Here is a 22,204-nt window from a genome sequence, read left to right on the forward strand (position 1 = left end):
AGTTTGTGAAAATCGATCAAATCATATCTAAGAAAATTGAGTGAGTCTCGATTCAAACTTTTTGACCACTATTTCCGGCACTTCTGGAAACGGAAACTTAGAACCAGTATAACCGAAATCGGTTCGTTTAGTAATTAACTACTATAATCTATAAATTGAATCAGTTTTGAGCCAAATCTAGAAGAATTTTACCCTTTTTTCCATCGTCGCTCTAAATGACGGTGTGCAATTTTAAACACACTTTACCCTATGAAAGCATGATTAAATTCAATGGCAACCTATGGGACTATAATTTTTTTTTATGAGTGACATTATTTGACACATACTTACTCACATACACCCACAGACACAGACATTTCTCAGCTCGATGAACTGTGTCTGATGATATAGAACACTTAGCCCACCGGGTCAATTTTCACTAGTCAATTTTTCAAGTGATTACATAAACTTTCTATGTGCGAGAAGCAATAAGTGTACTTTTATACAAAAGCATCGTTATCATGATTTTGTAATAACACTAACAAGTAGATACAAATTGAATAAAAGATTTCCAAATTTAAATATTTTTCACCTGATAAATATATATTTAAATGTGGCAACCCTGCACACAATACACGAAAAAAAACTATCTATAATTAGACTTCTTTTTACTTAATTTGGAGTTCTTTTGAATCTTTTTTTTTATTCGCTCCTTCCTTTGTTGCCAAAAGACAAAGAGCAAAACCACTCAACAGCAAGAATTTCGTTCAATAAGCTAAAATTAAGCGACTCAACTGTAGAGTAAATATAACTATGAGTAGATATAACTCATCTTTAAGTATCTTTTGCACGTGCCTTTCGTAAACTACCTAGAGCCACTTTACATAAAATTAGGTTATTGAATGGAATCCCCAAATTGGGAGGAATGTACTTAAAATTAGATTGTTCTGCGGTTCCGTGTACGAAATTGAACAAAGCACGCTGCGAACGGAGCAAAGTATCGCGTACCTGTTTCGCATCGTCATTTTGAATGACGATTTGAATGTTTTTACACTCATCGCTCTATAATTTCGGAACCGGAAGTCAGATCGGGATGAAATGGCATAGTATATTTTAAGACAATGAGAGCTTTAATTTGAATCATGATTCTTGAATATCGGTTTAACCATTGCTGAGAAATCGAAATGGGTTCCGTTTTTGCGTTTTTCTCTTCACTATTATCGGTGCTTTCGGAAGCCGTAACGTAGTTTTATTTATTCACGATCTGCCAACTAAATGAATTTAGCAGTAAGTTTTACGAAAAAGGCGGGTGGGTAATGTCAGAGACATTACTGGATGTTGTGAATACGAAAACAACTGACATGTTTCATAACACTTCTAAATATCAATTAGTTGATTAATTGTATGAATTATGCAAGCAGTCCCTTTTTTCACATTTTTCGCAGAAAGAAAGAAGGCTTCACTTGATCTCGATTACTGTGAAATTCACACAGCGAAAAGTGCTCAAATCTAATCAAACTGTTCTAGATTGGCATTAAATTGAGGATTTTTACCTTCGATTTGCGAAGAGGAAACGTTTAGAGCCACTAGAACGGCTGATTTTGTGTGATGCTCTCCACCGTTGTCCTCTTTTCGTTGTTTTTTCACCAATGCAAACGACTGGCAGCTGTGACGTAATCGCTCTTGTCGGAGGCGAACCTAGCTTTGCAAACGACACACAATACATCTGCTCGCAGTGCACAGTGGTTCGAAACGGGAAATTAGCTTGACAAAAATATTTTCACTAGTTTTTTGTAGTTGGTGTCTTCACAAAAGTAGTTTGTAATCGAATGGCGCTCCTTTTGATAAAAAATGTTGCTAGGGTGGTCCTCATTTAGATTGAAATCTGAAATCTAACTTTCTTAATTGAACTCAAAAATGATTTTGTTGTACAATAAAATTGTAGGAAATTTTATTTTGAGCAACTTTGCTGAAAAAGCACCTCTCTAGCTTTTCCTTTGATCGAGTTACATCAATTTTACCGAACAAAAGTAGGGTGGCTCCTGAAAATTCACTTTTCTTGTTTTAACTTTTTGTGAAACGTTCTACGGAAAAGTTGTCTTCAGAAGAGTTGTTGTACTAATCATTGCGCACAATTTTGCTCAACCAAGCTTTTTCATATGAGCTACCAGTAAAAAGTTATGATTATTTTTTCATCAAAAACTAGTCAAGCTTCAAATATCAATATTTATTAGATGCCAGATCGATAAAAATGTATCCCTACTTTTATTCGGGAAAATTGATGTAACTTGATCAAATGAAAAGCTAAAGAGATGATTTTTCAGCAAAGTTACCCAAAATAAGATTTCCTACAACTTTATTGTACAACAAAATCATTTTTGAGTTAAATTAAGAAAGTTAGATTTCAGATTTCAATCTAAATGAGGACCACCCTAGAAACATTTTTAATCAAAAGGAGCACCATCTGATTACATACAACTTTTGTGAAGGCATCAACTACAAAAAACTAATATTTAATAGTGAAAATATTTTTATCACGCTAATTTCCCGTTTCGGACCATAGTGCAGTGGCAACTGATTCAACTGATCCAATTTTTGTTAAGAGGTTTCTTTTTACGTGATTTCGTTTGTAGCTTTTTCACTAATGGGCGGTCCTAACACGGCTATAAAAATAGCAGCATATAGAATTTTAATTTCGATTATTTCATTTCGGATTTGCATTTCATTGAATGAAACTATCAGGATGCTGTACGGGATTCATTCCTGCCTTTCAGAAGGACCAAATTGTGGAACTCACTACAATATTAAGCGCTGATGTACAGCAGCAGATATTTTGGGTCTCTTCCTCAGAACGCGTTCTGATTGGCTGTTGTTGACATGGGTCAAATGAGACAAGTTTTTACATAGTGTACTATTGAAATACTTCAATGCTTTTGCTATACACGTTTAAGTTGAAAAATTTCGATTCTATTGGTAGTTAGATTTTATAAATCCTTTCACAGATCACTGAGCTATGAGCTTTAAAAATACGAGAAAGGCAAACGCGCCTTATGAATTATCCTCTTTGATACTCGTTTATACCAAACATTTCAGAAAAGTTTAATTTTGAACTATTTGAGAATATGTCACACAACTGAAAATTTTATCATAAAATTGTGATCATATTTCCGATGGCATGTACTAAGAATTATATTGATTCATTAGATACAACAGGAGATATTCACGATCAAAAACTTATCACTCTCTCAGAGGGTACATTTTGAAAAGGCGTCCCATAGTAAAGTAAGTCGTATTCACGACAAAATGTGCACGTCGTTTCGTCATCGCTTGTGAAAAAAATACTCATGAAATTGAAAATTTTCACTAATCGCCGACTCGAGGGTCATAAAATTCGACTACAGAAACAAGGAAGCATCAAGTTTCAAATCGTTATGTCATCGAAGTAACAGAAAACAAAAACACAACAGCCTGAGTCACTTACTTACACTTACAAGTCAACACGACCTAGAATAACAGTAACTCAAGAACACACACTAACTCAAACCGACACTCACGAGAATAACCCAACATGCTATCGCACTCTCCTCTCCGTATCACACCCGCTCACGCTCATCAAGAAGCTTTGCTCACTCTCTTACCCACGAAATATACAATGGCCGACACGATACAACGAATCCCATTGGTTAAGCCCGATTTACATTGCGCGTTCTAACTCCTCCTCCTCCCGGATTCTCAGTGACCCCAATTGTAAAAACTAATTAGCTAGGCTAGGAGAGAATAGACTATATAAGTTGAAGAACTGATAAAAATAAAGCAATCTTAATCTCAGCTTTAATCAATTCTCATAAGAAGTCGGATCTCGGTGACTTGTTGAAGAATTTCAAAACCTTGTGAAAATCGGTTGAGAAATTTCCAAGAATTTTTATAAATTCGCACACATTTCTTTGTAATTCTGGAAGTCGCATCCAAATGAAGTTCAGGAAAATTCTATGAGGCCATACGACTTTTCATTTTAATCTGAGTTTGTGAAAATCGGTTCAGCCATCTCTAAGAAAATTGAGTGACATTATTTGTCACATACACACATACATTTTGTGACCTCGACGAACTGATTCGGTCCTCCGGGCCTCGGTTGTAAAATTGGTTTTCACATTGATTGCATAGCCTTTCTGTATAAGAAAGGCAAAAATAATAAAATGTTTCTTGAGAATGATCCAGCAGGTTTTGACTTTCAAATATCTCGGGGTGTGGTTTGATTCCAAATGCACGCGGGGAGGACACATTAGGTATCTGATAACAAAATGCCAACAAAGAATAAATTTTCTTCGAACAATAACAGGATCTTGGTGGGGTGCTCATCCGGAAGATCTAATAAAATTGTATCAGACAACGATACTTTCTGTGATGGAATATGGATGCGTTTGCTTTCGTTCCGCTGCAAACTCTCATATTATCAAATTAGAGCGAATTCAATATCGTTGTTTGCGAATTGCTTTAGGGTGCATGCATTCGACACATACAATGAGTCTTGAAGTTCTGGCGGGAGTTCTTCCATTAAAAGATCGATTTTGAGATCTTTCATCACGCCTGCTAATAAGATGTGAGGTGCTGAATCCCATGGTAATTAATAATTTCGAACGACTAGTCGAGCTTCCATCTCAAACAAAATTCATGACAGTATATTTTAACCATATGTCACAGGAATTCAACCCTTCAAGATATATTCCTATCCGTGACAGCCCCCTAAATGTCCCTGACTCAACTTTTTTTTTCGACACATTCATGCAGCGCGAAGTGCGTGGAATCCCGGATCATCTACGCTCGACGGAAATCCCAAAAATATTTTCAAGTAAGTTCAGGCATATTGACTCTGAGAAAATGTTTTTCACGGACGGATCGCGAATTGAAGAAGCGACAGGGTTTGGTATGTTCAACAATAATGTTTCGGCCTCATTCAAGCTTCAAGAACCTGCATCTGTTTATATAGCAGAGTTAGCAGCAGTTCATTATAGTTTGAGTGTAATCGTCACATTATCTCCAAACCATTATTTCCTCTTCACAGATCACAGATAGTCTGAGTGCAATTGAAGCCGTTCGCTCAAACATGACTGGCAAGAATAAACCGTTTTTCTTGGGCAAAATAAAATAGTGCCTGAACGACATATTGAACAATAATTATCAAATCACAATATTTTGGGTCCCGGCTCATTGCTCCATTTCAGGCAATGAAAGAGCCGATATTTTAGCCAAACGTGGTGCTATTGAGGGTGAAATTTAAAAGCGACCGATTGCTTTCAACGAATTCTATAGCGCGTCCTGCCAAAGAGCACTTGCCAGCTGGAAAGCTTCTTGGGATAAAGATGATCTGGGTCGGTGGATGCACTAAATTATTCCTAAAATATCGACAAAGGCATGGTTAAGGGGACTGGATGTGAGTAGGGACTTCATTCGTGTGATGTCCATACTCATGTCCAATCACTACAGGTTAGATGCACATCTCCTTCGAATTGGACTTTCCGAGACTAATCATTGGGCTTGTGGCGAAGGTTACCGCGATATTGACCATGTCGTTTGGACATGCGTGGAGTATCGTGATGCCAGATCTCAACTAATAAATTCCTTGCGTACCCAAGGTAGACTATCCAATGTCCCAGTTCGCGACATTCTTGCTTGTCGTGACCTTCCTTACATGAAACTTCTTTATTATTTCATTAAGTCCATTGGAGTTCCAATTTAAATTTCATTTTATGTTAGACTGTTTTCTCTTCCATGAGTTCAACCAATAGCCAGCTATCTTATATTAAATAAAAGTGATGAACTGATACAAACAAACCTGAAACAGTTATAAGATCATGTACAAAATAAATGTATTTTATTAAATGTAATTTATAATAGCAACTCGCTTGATAAAAACAGTGTTTAGATTAACTAATAAATACGAAAATAGTGATATGATATTCGAAATGTATTAGGTTTAAAGTACTATGCATTGTGGATGCCACGGCGGAGAAAAACGTATGTATTTTGCCTATGAAACAAACGTATTTATGAAAAAAAATGTTTCTTCTTAAATTATTATGAAAACATGATAAAATGGTTTCATTTCTCACATAAAAATGTTACGGAAAAAATTCTTAGGAAAAATTATCGCAGTCTCGGTGTTATAGTTTGTACTTCTCGGTGCAACAACTTGTGCTTAAAAAGTGTTGACGGTTAGAAAGCCTCGAAACAAATGACATTTACCATTCATGCCAATTTAACTTCCATCTCCCATCTGGAACCGAAAATTTAATCCGAAGACAGGTCGCAACGTTTTGATGTATGAATTAACCGTAACCAAATATAAGACACCGTTCGACGCCTAGCTGATGTAGATGATGCTGATGGTGCCTTCGGAAGCACGTAAACAATCGCATTACAATGTTACATCTTGTAATAACCAACCAACCAACCAACCAACAGGGGACAACACAACACACTTAATCATGTTCACTGTGCCGCGCCACTCGACCACTCCGACCCCCCCCCACCCCCCCCCCCCCCCAAAAAGATCCCGCAAACCACGGGCTGCATATAAATTAAACATATTTCATTTGGAATGGATGATGGATAATAAATTTGAATAAAACTCATCTATCAATCAATATCGGGCGTCGTAATTAATGTACACACATCACACCCGTTCCGGTTTCATATGCACGAACTGACTGGACTGTGTCGGACCGACGGAACCGACGATGGGTTTGGTCTCCTCCCCATCCACACTATCGCATCGACCCACCACGAACCCAACAAAATACAACTCACTTATAACTGGGAAAGATGGAAAGGACGAGCTCATGTTCACAATATGTCACACATCGGGACGTGTCGATTGCGCACCACATATCGATGCTCTCCGGTGGATGCTTTCGACGATGGTGACGATGACAATGACTGGACTCTATCCGCAGAGCAAGTGTATCCTCGGTTGCCCGGTTTTTTGAAGGATGAAGCTACTAGCCAACGCTGTTTCAGGCTCGGGTAGGCTTTTTTCGAAATGGTTTTTCTCAGTTTTTTCTCCCCCTTCAAACAAATACAATTAGCGTCACAGATTCGGATATTTTGATAGTATCTTACGGGATCCGCGATATTTTTTTTTTTTTTTTTTTTGGTACCGGAGTGGTCATGGTCTACCCTGGGTCTACAGTAACCGGAAACAGCGGTTCGACATGCTCCCCCACGACATTCATCCACCAAAGTGTGCGGTCAAATTTGCGGACAAGAGCCATGCCGTATCGAATTGGCTCGGCGAGTGTCGCCGTCGTCATCATGAGAACAGCACATGGCATCATGTTATAATGTTTTGATGCTATTCCATTCCATGGTTCCTGGAAAAGGACCCGTGAAAGTCTCATGTCGAGTCGAGGAAACAGTTGAAAATGCTGTTCAATTGAGTGCTCCATTGTTCGGTACTATGCAGATAGATTGAAAGGATTGATGTGGTCAGCAGAGGGTTCACCGGGCAGGGAATTGAATGTGCGAATCTCTTCTCCATTCTTTTTTTTTTTTGGTTTTCAACCATTCAAATCGAAATATGTCAGTTTGATGTGTCCACTTTTTTGTTCCGAAACCCACTAAAGTTGTTCAAGGCACTGCAATATGTATATGGAATTCGATTAAATGGACCGAATGTCGTGGAGTTGTAAACCTAATTAGGATGCGAAACTATTTGAGACTAGCTGAAAAACTAATTAGCATCGGCCGCTTCCGATGGACTCTTTGATGGGAAAACCAATCTGTTTTCTAATAATTCAATATTCAGTCGTATAAACAAGTTTTCTTCCACCAAAAACGGGAAACGGGTGCGAGACACGAGACACCGCCTGCGAAGAGCGAGTGGCTTTCCGGAATCCCAAAACCACAGTCAGATTCCCTAGAAATCAAGGGGCGAAATTATAATTTGATTCGCTCCCCTGATAATTACATCTGCGTTGTCGGGGGAGGACAAGTTCCAGTGTGTCCCCCGATTTAGTCCCGGAATCACGGTTGCACATTTCGGGTTCACTGTACGGTTAGTTGGTTGGTCAATCAGTTGGCAATGTTTTCGGTGTACCATATCTACACACCCACCACCACCACCATCCCCATCATCAACAACCACGATGATTGTGGTGAGCATAGGTCCATCGGTTCAGTAACAGTCACAGCTCTTTGGGTCTGTGACCAGCGGCACTTGATCGAGTTAATTTAGTCGCCAGTTGCGATATTCCGCCTCCGAAATTGGTCGGTGGGTACAGCTTAATTACCATCAGAGTTTGGTACATTTTGTAAGAGTGGACAGGAGAAAAAAAACAACGCATCTCATTAGGGTTGTACATTTGTTCAATAAATTTGATTCTCTAAATTTTTGATTGGGTAAGTTGCGATAGAGAGTTCAACACACATCAATCGATAAAATGATATGAAAATGGAAATCCCATTAATAACAAATAATTGTCACTATTTGTGTATTTCATGAGCTAGCAGACAATTTTGCCAAGTGTGGTGCTCTGGAGGGTAAAAATCATAAACGACCCATTGCTTCCATCCAATTTAACAGCCCGTCTCGCCAAAGGACTCTTGCAAGCTGGTAAGCTTCTGAGGATGATCTGGATTCGATCTTGATCAAAATTATTCCAAAACTATTATTATTGTTGGTCTTGCCGAGAGTAATAATTGTACTTGTGGCGAAGTTCATCACAATATTGTTCATCGAGTATCGTAAAGTCAGGTATCAATTGATAAATTCCTTGCGTACCCAACGAAATTTATCTAATCTCTCGATTCGCGACATTCTTGCTTAAATATCATTCGTAAATGATAGCATTCAAAACAAACGAACAGAGACGTAGCATTTTCGTATTTCACTTCTGCAAAAGAGAGTATAAATACCAGCGTCACTCGTTTTGCCGACAAGACGTCTACAGGCGAAATTCAGTCGAATTTAGGTTTTCATTATTTCTTAAATTTAAGACCAGATTCCTCCGAAGAATCTGTTTTGCCTTTCTCATATAGAAAGGCTATGCAATCACTGTGAAAACCGACCTTTGAACCAAGACCCGGAGGACCGAGTGTCATATATTATTTGACTCAGTTAGTCGAGTACGCAAAATGTCTGTGTGTGTATGTGGGTATGTAACGTTTCTTGTCGTGAATACGACTTACTTTACTATGGGGTGCCATTTCAAAATTTACCCTGTACAAGAATGGGCAGAACCTTATCGCGAATATCTCTTAATGTACTTAACCCAACAACATAATTTGTTCCACAAGCTATCGGAAATATCATCAGGACATTGTGATTCAATTTTCAACAGCGTGAAATAATCATAACTAACTGAAATCTAAGGTTTCTAAAATTTTTGGAAATTAAGAGGAAAATTCATCACGCTTGCTTGCCTTTTTCGCACACGGACGTCAGTTTTGAGGTAGTCAGGCACATATCAGTTCCGATTATCTACTGGACGAGTACTAAAGGGAAAATGAAATTCGTTCATTTCTTCTAGTGCTTCAGACGCAACTAGATTTTGTGGTAAGATTCTTCCTCCAATATCAGTAAGAACAAACCAAGCATAAAGCATGAAACGCTCAGGTCGTGTTCTCATTTGGACTTCGGTCGTCAAGAGGGTCGGCAATGAAAGCAGACTTTTTGCGTGGTACAAAACTTCAAACGCTCAGGTCGCAGAGCCAGTTTCCTTTCAAAGAAGATCGATTGCATCATCCTGTTTCTGGCCGTTTGCATTGGAGCAAAATACAACTAAAAATGGACAACAATGGGGAACATCATGCAAAATCAGCCCTTCTAATGACTCCAAATGTTATGTGAAGAACTATAAAGATTGCTTCTTTGCAAATCGGAAATTAGAACCAACAGTGTAGTGCAAATCTAGGATAATTTGATTAGCTTTGTGTAATTTTCGCAGTGCAAAATTCGCAACAGTTTAATATCGTTTTAAATCCAAACAGTGCTTAATATCTTAAAAAATTACACAATTTGGCCCTTCGGAATACGAGACAGTAAGAGTAGTAGAGTGTCAGTTTTATTCGTATTCACGACATCCAGTTATGTCTCTGACATTACACACCCGTACTTTTTTGCACTAACTTTTCTCGGAAATGCCTGGACCGATTTTTACAAACTTAGATTCAAATGAAAGCTCTTATAGTCCTATACAAAAATTCTGAATTTAGTTTGGATCTGACTTCCGGTTTCGGAGTTACGAGGTAAAATGTGCAAAAAAAAAACGAAAATATGTGTACTAATTTCTCTTAGAGATGGAGTGGCGATTTTTACAAACCTAAATTTAAATGAAAGGACTTATGGTTCTTCGCAAAACTTCTAAAGTTCATCTGGATCCGACTTCCGGTTCCGGAATTATAAGGTTTCCCATTATAATTTCAAATTACTTATTCCCTTTTCTCAGAGATGCCGTGGCAGATTTCAACAAACTGAGATTCAAATGAATGGGCTTATGATCCCATACAATTTCATTTGGATCCAACTTCCTGTTCCGGAGTTTTAGGGTAAAGTGTTAAAAAACTGTTATACCATCACTTAGAGGGGCGATACTCCATTCGATAGTCATTATCAGTAGACGGTCAAACAAACTGATTTTGACTATCCTGGTTCCCAGTTTCCGATTCCGGTGGCACAGAAAATAGTGGTCATATTTTCTCAAATGGATCTCACTCACTTTTCTCAGCGATAGTTTGACCGATTTTCACAGCGTTAGGTTATAATGGAAGGTGGTCTTGTACGAACTTCCTGAATTGCATCCGGATCCAACTTCTGGTTCCGCAGTTATAGGTGTAGAGTGTGTTAAAAAAATTATACCATCACTTAAAGGGACGAAACAGAAAACGTGAAAAAAATCAAAATCGGACTACTTCAATCGGTAGTCATTATCAGTAAACGGTCAACTAAACGATTTCCGGTTGTCAAATACCATTCGACTCAGTACATCGAACTGAGCAATGTCTCTCTCTCTCTCTCTCAGTGTGTGTGTCAAATAATCTCACTAGGTTTTCTCCGAGATGGTTGAACCGATTTCGAAAAACTTCGATTCAAATGAAAGATGGTCCCATACGGAATTTCTGAATTTCATCCGGATCCGACTTCCGGTTCCAGAGTTATAGGGTGAAGTGTGTTCAATATTGTACACCGTCACTTAAACCGGCGAAACAAAAAACGTAAAAAATGTTCTATACTGGTCTCAAAACTACACAAATCGATAGTCATTCTCGATTCGCTATCCTGGTTCCCGGTATCCGGTTCCGGAAGTACCTGAAATAGTGGTCATATATACCAAAATGGATCTCACTCCCTTTTCTCAGCGATGGTTTGACCGATTTCCACAAACTTAGATTCAAATGAAAGGTCTTACGGTCCCATACGGAATTCCGGTATTTAATTCGGATCCGACTTTCGGTTCAGAGGTTATAGGGTAAAATGTGTTGAATATTCCGTAAAAAATGTTGTAAATCGGACTCAAAACCGTTATTCCCAATCTTAAGCTCAAATGAAAGGTCTTATGGTCCTACCAAAAATTATTGCATATTTTCGGATACAACAAACATTTTAATCTTCATTTAGAGTGCGATGGCCAAATTGCATAAAATCTTCAAAATTTGAATAACTTGAAGATTTTTTACAGTTGTACAATTGTTTGTACGTCATGTTAGTTGGTGGCCGTACGAACCGACTTCGATTATACCGGTTCTCGGGTTCCGGTGCCGGAAGTGCATATAATAGTGAACCCACTTCGATTTCTTAAGGATGACCTACGCGAGCAAAGCACTATTTCATTATGTATGTTATGCACATACAATCTCTTGGTTTCTTTCAAAAATCGAAGAGAAAAATTTTGAACAGAATACCACAATATTATACATGAGAAAGGCATCATTACACCACTAGGTGGATTAAAACAGGTTTCTTTAATTCCATTTATTGTTTAAACAATATTTCAAAATTATACTTTTTGCAGATAAAAGCCCGAAGCCTCTCTGGAGAACAAAATTACTACAGATTCGATTACCTGTTGATGGTAAAAATCATTGTGAATCGTTTTCTGTCATTATCGATTCTCACCTAGAACTACAAACCATTTTTCAAAATCACTGCTGAAATTTGTTTCGAATATTTGGGCAACATTTTTTTTGTGTTTCAAATAAACTTATTTATACCTGGCAAAAAAATTTTTCGAAAATAATTTATTTTAATTTTTTGATGCCCTGAAAAGGACCGTTTAGTTTGTTGATGATGAAAGATGCTGACCAATTACCGCTCTGAGGACGGGTATAGTGTGATGGGTTAATCGATGCCTTTCACACAGCCTACCTGGGTTCTATCCCCAACCCGCACATAGTTTTTCTCGTCCGAAAAAGCGAATGACCGATAGGTTAAAACCTCTATAAATGCGCAATCTGAGTCGAATCTTTGTAATAGTTGAAGAACTTTGACATTTATCAATCGATATATTTTACCGATACGGTTTCGTAGATTTTGATCTAGCACAATTTGAGCTGCGATCGAGAGAATGTACAGAAATAATGTCACTTTATATTGAAAATAATCGATCAATTGTGGTAGCCTGTTCACTTTGGGAACTGATAATAGTCACATTAATCCCGGAACGTCTTGGACTTTTATAGGAAGCATTTCACTTATCAGTATTTTTTTCGCAATTTAATTTTTCTCAACGGTATTTTTTACGTGTATAAGGGAGACCGTAACTAAACCGGACATTTTTTGAAAATTGAAAATCCATTAGAACTTAAGTTTTTACATAAGTTATCTATACCGTTATGTAGCTTAAACTTTCAGCTTGCATTCCCTATTTCTGACATAGAAAAACATGCATTAGTTTTTGCACCAAATCGCGATGAAGTGACCAACCTAAAACCTTATATTTAGAAACCGCGGTGTTAAACCGAACTCCCTATGGGACTAAACCATACTATAAAGTTTCACACAAAAATGAAAAACGAACGCAGTATGGCGCCAAATCTTAAGATAACTTAATGAGCTCAAAAAAAAATGAAACCGTGTTCGAATTAATTGTTTTATGTTTTCAACCTAGCGTCAAACATAATCCTATTCCCTGGGAGTCTAGGTATTGTCTCGAAACTTTACACCCTGCAGTACCAAATAATTGATGTTGGAACTAACTTTAGAGTCGTTATTAAAGAGTATTGCCTTTTTTGACGCAACACATAATGAACGTTTTACTCAAATTCATAGTAAATTTAATTTTAATAAGTGATAACAAGTAGAATAAAAATAAAGATATCAATATTTAAGGATCAAAAGTAAACCAAGTTAACTTGTGTTGGTAATTTGTGTATTACGTACATTTTATTTAGTATGTATGCCATAGATCTGTGTATTCATATATGCAGTGCACCGAGTTTATCAAATTGGATTGCACGATTGAGATTCACACAACCTTTTTTCACAATAATTTATTCTCAAATGAATGTTAAGCCTGACATCTTGAATGAAATATCAGTTTTGATCAATTTTTCACCAACGTTTGAAGAAAAATTGCTTACATTTTATGAATGTAGATTCTAATTCCCTAATAAAAAAGCAACACTGCTTCAATGCATTTGTATTAGATTGCGTTACACAAAATAAACAAAACTAAATATTTTCGGTTACAAAAGCAGTTTACCGGAAAAATAAATAGTTTTACGACAACATTCCATATCCATTGCCTTTCGCGTGTTAAATTCAAGGTTCCTTTTTGCCGGATTACTAATAGAAGGTACGTAAATATTTATATCGCAATAATTTCTGCAAGAGGAAATCCATATAGGAATGTGTTTGTTGCTAATCAAATGTGTCAGTGGAAGTAAGCGAAACTGAAATAATTTTTCTCGAGCAGTTTCAAGGAAAACGGAAGAGTTTTAGACTAAGAACTAAGGATTTGGATGTAACTTTTTTTATAGAATTTCGTCTGCATTGATACTTTTAGGGACCAGTACATCGATCTTAATCTGATGTTCTTTCGTCTTTTTGAAACACAAGTATTTTTGCCTTTCTCATGAAGAAAGGCAAAACATTTATGTTTCAATCATTGTGAAAACTGACTTTTGAACCGATACCTGGAGTGCGTATGCAAAATTTGAGTTAAATCGGATATGGGTTGATGGATGGATATGGATTAAAAATTTTCGATCTTAAAAAATCACCATTGGGGAGGGGGGGTTATAAAAGCAAAAAAAAAATGTATTTGACTTTCTCAGAGACTACTTAATCAATTTTACTCAACTCAAATTCAAATTAAAGTCCTTATAGTGCCATGGCCTGCTATTGAATTTCATCTGAATCCGATTTCCGGTTACGGAGTTACGAGGAAAAATGTGCCAATCAAACTAAAAAGGTGCACCCGATTTCCTCAGAGACCATTCATCCAACTTCTACAAACCAAAGTTCAAATGAAAGGTCTTAGAATCCCATATAACACTACCGGATTTCATCCGGGTACTACTTTCGGTTCCAGAATTACAGGCTGATAAGTTTAAAAATTTCTTTTTCAGGAGCGTGTTTTTATACATGACATATAAAAATCGAGTCAAATACATGTAAATAACCGTGCAATTTTTCAGTTAGGCAGGTATGGTAAGTCGATGACCAAATACGGTGATTTTGGGTTTACCGTATCATCGTTCCAGATTCAGGAAGAACCGGAAAAATACTCGTGTGCTTCAAACCGGAAATCATTCCAATTTATCATAAACGACTAGACCGATCTTAGAAAACTCAGATTCAAATGAAAAGTGTTATGTTCCCTTCAGTTGATGTACAGTTCTGTCCGGATCCAGCTTCCGGCGGAAATACAGGATGAGGTGTGTATGATATTGCTCCCTGTCATTTAGAGCGATAATGCTAGAACCGCAATAAATTCTTCTAAATTTGATTAAAAACTATTTCAATGCATAGGTTATGCAAGTTACTGGCCAAACAAACCGATTTCAGCTATACCAGTTCACAGCTCCCGGTTCCGGAAGTACCGGAAATAGTGGTCAACAACTCAAAAACGGAATCTACACGTACTCAGAAACAGCTGAGTCGATTTTCATAACATTAGACACAAATGAAATTTGTGGATTTATGGTCTCATAGACTGCTATTGATTTTTGTTTGGATACCACTTCCGGTTTCGGAACAGCAGACTGAAGGTGTACCCTTTATACCGTCAAGTAGAGCAAAAATGCAGATAAAAACATAAAGAATTTATATAAACTTGACTCCAAACATTTCACATGGCTGCTATTCGTTTTTGAATGGAAGCGTCATCTGCTTTTAACATTATTTGTAATTTGGCGTCTTCAAACTTTTTTATCCACGTTCTTCATTTCTTACATCAAAATCGTTATTGTTGAGCCGTATAAACCATGTTTTGCATGTTGCTTCTGATAGAGCTTGATCACCAAAATTACCTCAACAAGCATTCGATGTGACTTTGCAGCACTTTTCTTCAAATGAAAACAAAAAAAAATAGTGCACTCCGAAAATCATTACATTCTGGTACAAAACTCGACATTTTTTACTCGACGAAAAAATATAAAATTGCCAGATGTCAAAATATTTGTATGAGACAGCAGTCAAAAAGGAACGTGTCAGTTGTATTCGTATTCACGTCAGTCTAGATGTGTCTCTAACATTACCCATCCGCTATTCTTTTAGTTGAGCTTATGATCAGTTACTCAACGGTTTAAAACCACGTTAAAACTAACAAAAAATGTCAATCATTAGAAAATGAAAATTCGTGATCATTACACTGAACAAAATCCTTGTTACATCGCATATTAGTACTGATGTTTATTGTTTGAGCTAGGCACGTTTGTCGGGTTCGTGACGGTTTACTGCCGAACAGTTTTCGTCACCATCACTTCGGCATCCCTATCGCAACAACTCGAATTGATCAGTGTATTTATCTTGGAACGAAATGCCTCCAGTCACGCATGATATGCTACTTACAGGCTTACCAGGCTCCGAGCCACCAGAAATTCAATATCGCTTTCATTTCCTGCGGTTTGTTGACACACGTTTCGACGCACCCCCTCACCCGGTGTCGGCCCAAACAATCCCGATTTCGAGGCGGTTTCGTTGATTACCGATTTCGGAAAAACATCCCTAGCCCCCCTTCCCCGGAACGTTGGCCAGTTTTGAATGGCATTTGGATGCTGCGCTACAATCTGCCCAATCAGCAGGCCATAATGAAACATAATAGTTTTCCAGTGAGGATATTCTGCGGCTTCGTAACTAAGTTCGTTTTGTCCGAAAATTGAACACAGATTCTGCTGCAGGGCTGATTCCGTCGGTTGGAATTTTTGGATGTCCAGTTGAAGCCTTCAAATTGCGTACTTTTTTTTTCATTTGTTCCGGTTATAGAGATTTTTATCGCGAAGCCGGTTTCCGGTACTCATTCTTTCGCCGAACAAAACGCTGTTGGTTGGAATGTCAATCAGCAGCCGGCCTAGTGAAACCACGTGTCCATCAATGAAAAATTGCATCGCTAACATGACAGGTGAATCAACTAACATAATCAACACAAATGAGGTACAATAAGCGCAACAATTAATATCGTTCTATTATCCGACCGGGCAGCACCAGGCGAATACGAATGTTGTCGATAAATCGCAAAGCCAACCAAAAAGCCTCCTCATTCAGTCGCCTTTTACCTTTCTTCCTACAGCAATCCCACAACGGGGCTAGTGGGTTTAGTTCCAGTTAAGTACGACACGCTATGTGGGGTTTGTACACACGCGGTAATGGAAACAAATTAGCTTGCGTGACAAAGTGTCCGTCGAGCAAATGCCTCATTGCCAAATTTCTTACCTAACATCGCACTACAAATACGACAACACATCGTTGGATATTCGGATCAATTTATTACCATTCTCCACATTCCCGATAAGCCAAACGTTTTTTCACCTAGCCCAAACCCCTTCCCTAATGAAAACACCGAGCATAAATATCATGTAGTCGCAGCAATAAGGACCAAAGGGAAGCCTGCCCGTTGGCGGTCGGCCTGGAATTAACGAGTCCCATAATTCAGGTGATAAAATGCTTGCGTGAAAGTGCCCAGCCGTTTTCTTCTCACTAATCGCACCACAGCAAGCGGCGGACATTTTTAGTGTAGTCCTGTTTTTTTTGTTCTTTTTTTTTTCGTTGGCGTGCAGCCGAAAACCGGAAACATATTAAATATACACATGGTTCATCAGATACTTACCGACCAGCGCCAGGATGACGGTTAGCAGTGGCGCCGCTGGAAAACGAACCGGAATGTTGAATTCCAACATCTGAAGCAGGTCCACTGAAACAGGAAGAAAAACGTAAGTAGGAGAAAATTTGAATGTCACTGCAGCTTATGGAAATGATGAATTTACTGGAAAATCAGTGTGCTTATTGTCAAGATCATTATGTTCCTATTATAGAAGATAATTAGGAGGGCTTGGCTGGGAGGCTGTAGCACGACGAGGAATGGCGCATCACGAAATCACGTGCTGGGCTCATGATATCTGAGACAGAGAAAGCTAGTTGGAGAACCTTGACTACAGTTAATTCGAGAAGATGTTTCCAGAGTTGAAATGTCTAACCAATCGTAAAATCGGTACTTGTGTCGATTGAAACCTAAGATCCTGTTATTAATTTCAGGCCAGTTTTGAACATTTCCGCCGCACGAAAATGGAGACACGATTACCAATTAGAGACTTCATGTAGAGAGTGTAACAATCAAGAATGCGTGTAAATCGACAAAACGTCTCATTAAAAAATAAAATCATGTTTCCTTTTCAATTTCAATACATACAAAAACTATCCAATCAAGCTTCCTTTCTAGTGAATGAGTATTGCCAGACGTTCTTTGTACTTTTCCGTAATGGCTAGATGCTAAATCCTACGAAAGAGCACAGAACATTGAAGAAAGACAACATCAGTTCGGTTTCACATCTCATCTAAGTCAGTCGATAAACCAAAACCGCTTACGTTCGGAACAGAAGAAACCAAGTACAGTATTGTGTAGTGAACAATAGAACGACCTCGAAATGAGTGAACCAAACGAATAAAAGCTACCACCGACACGAAAGAATACAATTGTTGTTGACTTCAGGCAGTGCAAAATTCGACCTTCGATACGAGAACTTGAAGGTTTGCTTAAGGAGCAAATGCATCTTGACATTAAACGTGTGCATTTACTTCAATGCAATAAGACAAATAATGTTGTTTATATCCAGTTCTATAAAGAGTTGGATGCAATTCAATTCGCTAAAGACAATAATAATGTGCACTATGTGGAGCATGAAAATATCAAGTACAACATTCCAGTATATATGGATAGAATATATATAGAAGTGCGTGTGCATGATCTTCCCTCAAGCGTAATCTATCCTTATATTCGCAAAACTATGTCCCAATACGGAGAGATTCTCTCTATCGAAAAAGAAAAGTCAAAGAATTTTTTCCCCGGTATTCTAAATGGCGTACGTTTGTTACGCATGCGCTTGAGGAGGCCTATACCTTCTTATGTGACATTCGGTCTAGATACAAGAATCCCGTGCAAATCACTTGTTACCTATGACAATCAGATGGCCACATGTCAATATTGCCAAAAAGCTGTTCACTACGGTAAGCCGTGTGATAAACCGGACAAGGAGACAACTATACCAAAGGTCAACGGTGCTTCCTTCACACCAACCCCAAGCAACCCCAGTACACCTGTGACAGTCACCAAAAACAGGGAAGTATCCCCTTCAACGAAACCATCCAACGTAACCCCTATAGAATAAAATACACCAGCTGCAGTTAACAGCTTACCATCTAACCAACCAGCAACTGCAAACAATGTACAACAAGGCGCATCTACAGCAACTAGCAACGAAATCAACAACAATACCACGGCAAGGGATGATAAGACGAACCACGAATCCTCGCAGGAAGAAAATGAAAGCTCCTCTTCCCCTAGAAAAAGGGTGACAACGAGATCCAATACAAAAAAAAATATCTAAAAACTCAGCTAAATCGGCCACGTAAAGCTTGTACGCAAATAGGCCTGAATAAAATATCTTTTAAATAAAATAAATCTTACTCGGCTGCTCGGCCATCCATGGAAGTTGACCATCAATGTCAACTTCCCTCTCTGAGCAGCCTAGATAGCCGTGTAGTGTCGGTAGCGGTTTCCCAACTGGCTAAGAATAACGCTACGGTCCACCTGTACCGGTGGTATAAGTCCACCAAACAGGTAAGCCGTGTGGCATCCGGCGGAATTATTTTTTACCAAGAATTGATCCACTGGTTTCCTGTTCCATGTCGTAAAAGGCCACAAAAATAGGAACTCCTAAGCCAAGGTGTATTTCCGTGCCGATGGCTGAATGGCTGCAGGAGGTTAAACAATGCAGTCGTGAACGGAATATCTTGGGGTGTTCCCTTACTGTGTTAAGCGAAGCTCTGGCACAGTGGACGACTTCTTTCTTCGCAACTCGTGGGATTTAAATGATAATAACATTTAAAAAAATCCTTACATGGTTCGCTATAGGCGATTATAAGCCAATATATTTGGTTTCTTGTAGTTGTTGTACGGTTGGTGCTGGAGGTGGAATGTTCGTTACTCTAATTTGTAATGGTTAGAGTGGCACAAATCAATCTTCAGCATAAACGTACAGCAACTATGAATCTATCCAGACTTCTGCAAGAAGGTAAAGCTTCTATAGCTTTGGTTCAAGAACCATATTTCCAAAAGGGAAACTTCTACGTTGGAAAATTGTTAAACCCAGTCTTTGTTGCCTTCAACAAGAGCGGTATGACTAATCCACGTGAAATGCCTCGAGCATGCATACTTGCAAATAGTGCTCTCGATGTTTCTCTCATATCGGAGCTCACAACTCGGGATATTTGTGCTGTCACAGTTGGTATGACTGTTGATGGCATAGACAGGAAATATGTCTATTGTTCGGCATATTTACCGCATAACCAACCTTCGCCAAGCGATGACTTCAAAAAGGTTGTATCATACTGCTGCAAGAGTGATATACCGCTTGTAATCGGCAGTGACAAAAATGCTCACCATATCATTTGGGGCAGCACAGATATAAATTCGAGAGGCTCTGATATGATGGAATTTGTGAGCAGTACAAACCTGCACATAGTCAATGCAGGAAACCGCCCAACTTTTGCGAGATCTGGAAGAGAGGAGGTTTTGGACGTAACTCTCTGCTCTGATAGAATTGCGCATGAGTTGGTGAATTGGCTCGTCTCCGATGAGCTCGAACCTTCGTTGTCTGATCATAAGTACATATTCTTTGATCATTCAATCGTTAAATTTGATATTATCACATATCGTAATCCCAAATCTACAAACTGGGACCTCTATGAAGAGGGCTTGGCGACTAGATTTTACGGGTACCAACCAACAATTGAAACCCCAATTGATTTGGAAAATGTTGTCGACGAGACAAATTCACTCATAGTTGCAGCTATGAAGAGGCTTGTCCACTTCGGATTGTGCGAGCTACTAGAGGAACTCCTTGGTGGAATGCTGAACTTGCTAGACTAAGGAAACTATGCAGAAGAGCTTGGAACCACCGACGCAGAGATGGGTCGGAGGCATTCGTGTTGGCTCGAAGGGCTTACAAAAATGCTCTTCGATCGTCTGAGCGAAGTGGTTGGAAAAGCCTCTGCACAAATGTCTCTAGTCTCAACGAGGCTAGCAGATTAAATAAGTTACTTTCGAAGTCTAAGGACTTTAATGTCAGTTTCTTAAGAACTTCAGATGGTGAACACTTGTCTGATGAAAGTGATGTACTTCACTGCCTTTTTAACACTCACTTTCCAGGATGTATGGATCCATCACCGACAGCTCTTCCCGAGACTTTTTCAGGTAGTTACGATTCTTGGGCCCTTGCTCGAAGCGTTGTGACGATTGAATCGGTCAAATGGGCAGTTGAGAGTTTTGCTCCGTACAAGTCTCCTGGAAAGGATGGAGTTTTCCCAGTGTTACTGCAGAAAGGGTATGAACATTTCAAACATGTTTTGAAGAAAATACTTACTTTTAGTCTTGCGACTGGATATATTCCAAGAGCCTGGCAGGAAATAATTGTCAAATTTATTCCCAAAGGCGGTCGCGACACTTATGAGGAAGCGAAAAGTTTCAGGCCTATCAGTCTTAGCTCATTTCTTCTTAAAACAGTGGAACGCATAGTCGATCACTATATCAGGAATGTTAGTTTGGGCGTGCATCCGCTACATGGAATGGAACATGCTTACCAGCGTGGAAAGTCCACTACAACCCTGTTACATGATGTTGTGTACAACATTGAAAAAGCTTTCTCACAAAAGCAATCTTGCGTGGGAGTTTTCCTAGATATTGAAGGTGCTTTTGATAACGTGTCTTTCAATTCAATTCTGGATGCAGCCCGTGGTCATGGCATACCTTCAAGTATCACAAATTGGATACACGCAATGCTTAGCAATCGACTTCTTTGTTCATCGCTTCGGCAAGCAGAGATTAGAAAGCTGAGTGTCTGTGGGTGTCCTCAAGGTGGTTTACTATCCCCACTTTTATGGAACCTAGTCGCTGATGGTTTGTTAAGGAAACTTAATAACCTTGGATTTCCGACTTATGGTTTTGCCGACGATTATCATATATTGATGACCGGCATAAGCATTAACACTCTCTTTGATTTAATGCAGCAAGCCCTGCGATCTGTTGAACAATGGTGTTGTCAGGTTGGATTGTCTGTAAATCCGGGCAAAACATCAATGGTGCTTTTCACTCATCGTAGGATAATCACAGGAGCTCGTCCGTTACAGTTCTTCGGTTCAGAGGTCACTGTGGTCGATCAAGTTAAATACGTCGGGGTTATTCTTGACTCAAAACTGAATTGGTCTGCTCACATTGACTTCAGGATTAAGAGAGCTTGTATGGCTTTCGGCCAATGCAGACGAGCTTTTGGAAAATCATGGGGACTCAAACCCAGATATATTCGATCTACACAACTATTGTTAGACCAATTTTAGCATATGGTTGTCTTGTATGGTGGCAGAAAGGAGAAGTCGCGACAGTTCAGTCAAAGCTAAATCATCTCCAAAGGATGGTCCTAATGGCGATGACAGGAGCATTCACGACAACTCCTACTGCTGCTCTAGAGGCGCTACTGTGCATTAAACCACTACATGTGTTCCTGAAACAAGAAGCAT

At 38.8% G+C, this 22,204-nt stretch overlaps 1 protein-coding gene across 4 annotated transcripts in view; it reads right to left on the minus strand.

Moving 5' to 3' along the window:
• Positions 1 to 22,204, minus strand: part of LOC131438722 (uncharacterized) — a 265,881-nt gene that overhangs the window by 205,533 nt on the left and 38,144 nt on the right. For all 4 annotated transcript variants that reach the window (XM_058608933.1, XM_058608930.1, XM_058608931.1 and 1 more), the window contains one exon: positions 17,244 to 17,327. In XM_058608933.1, coding sequence (XP_058464916.1) covers positions 17,244 to 17,327 — 84 coding nt within the window. The remainder of the gene's footprint in view (positions 1 to 17,243; positions 17,328 to 22,204) is intronic.

Source organism: Malaya genurostris, chromosome 3 (genome assembly GCF_030247185.1).
Source record: "Malaya genurostris strain Urasoe2022 chromosome 3, Malgen_1.1, whole genome shotgun sequence".
NCBI classification, from domain to species: domain Eukaryota; kingdom Metazoa; phylum Arthropoda; class Insecta; order Diptera; family Culicidae; genus Malaya; species Malaya genurostris.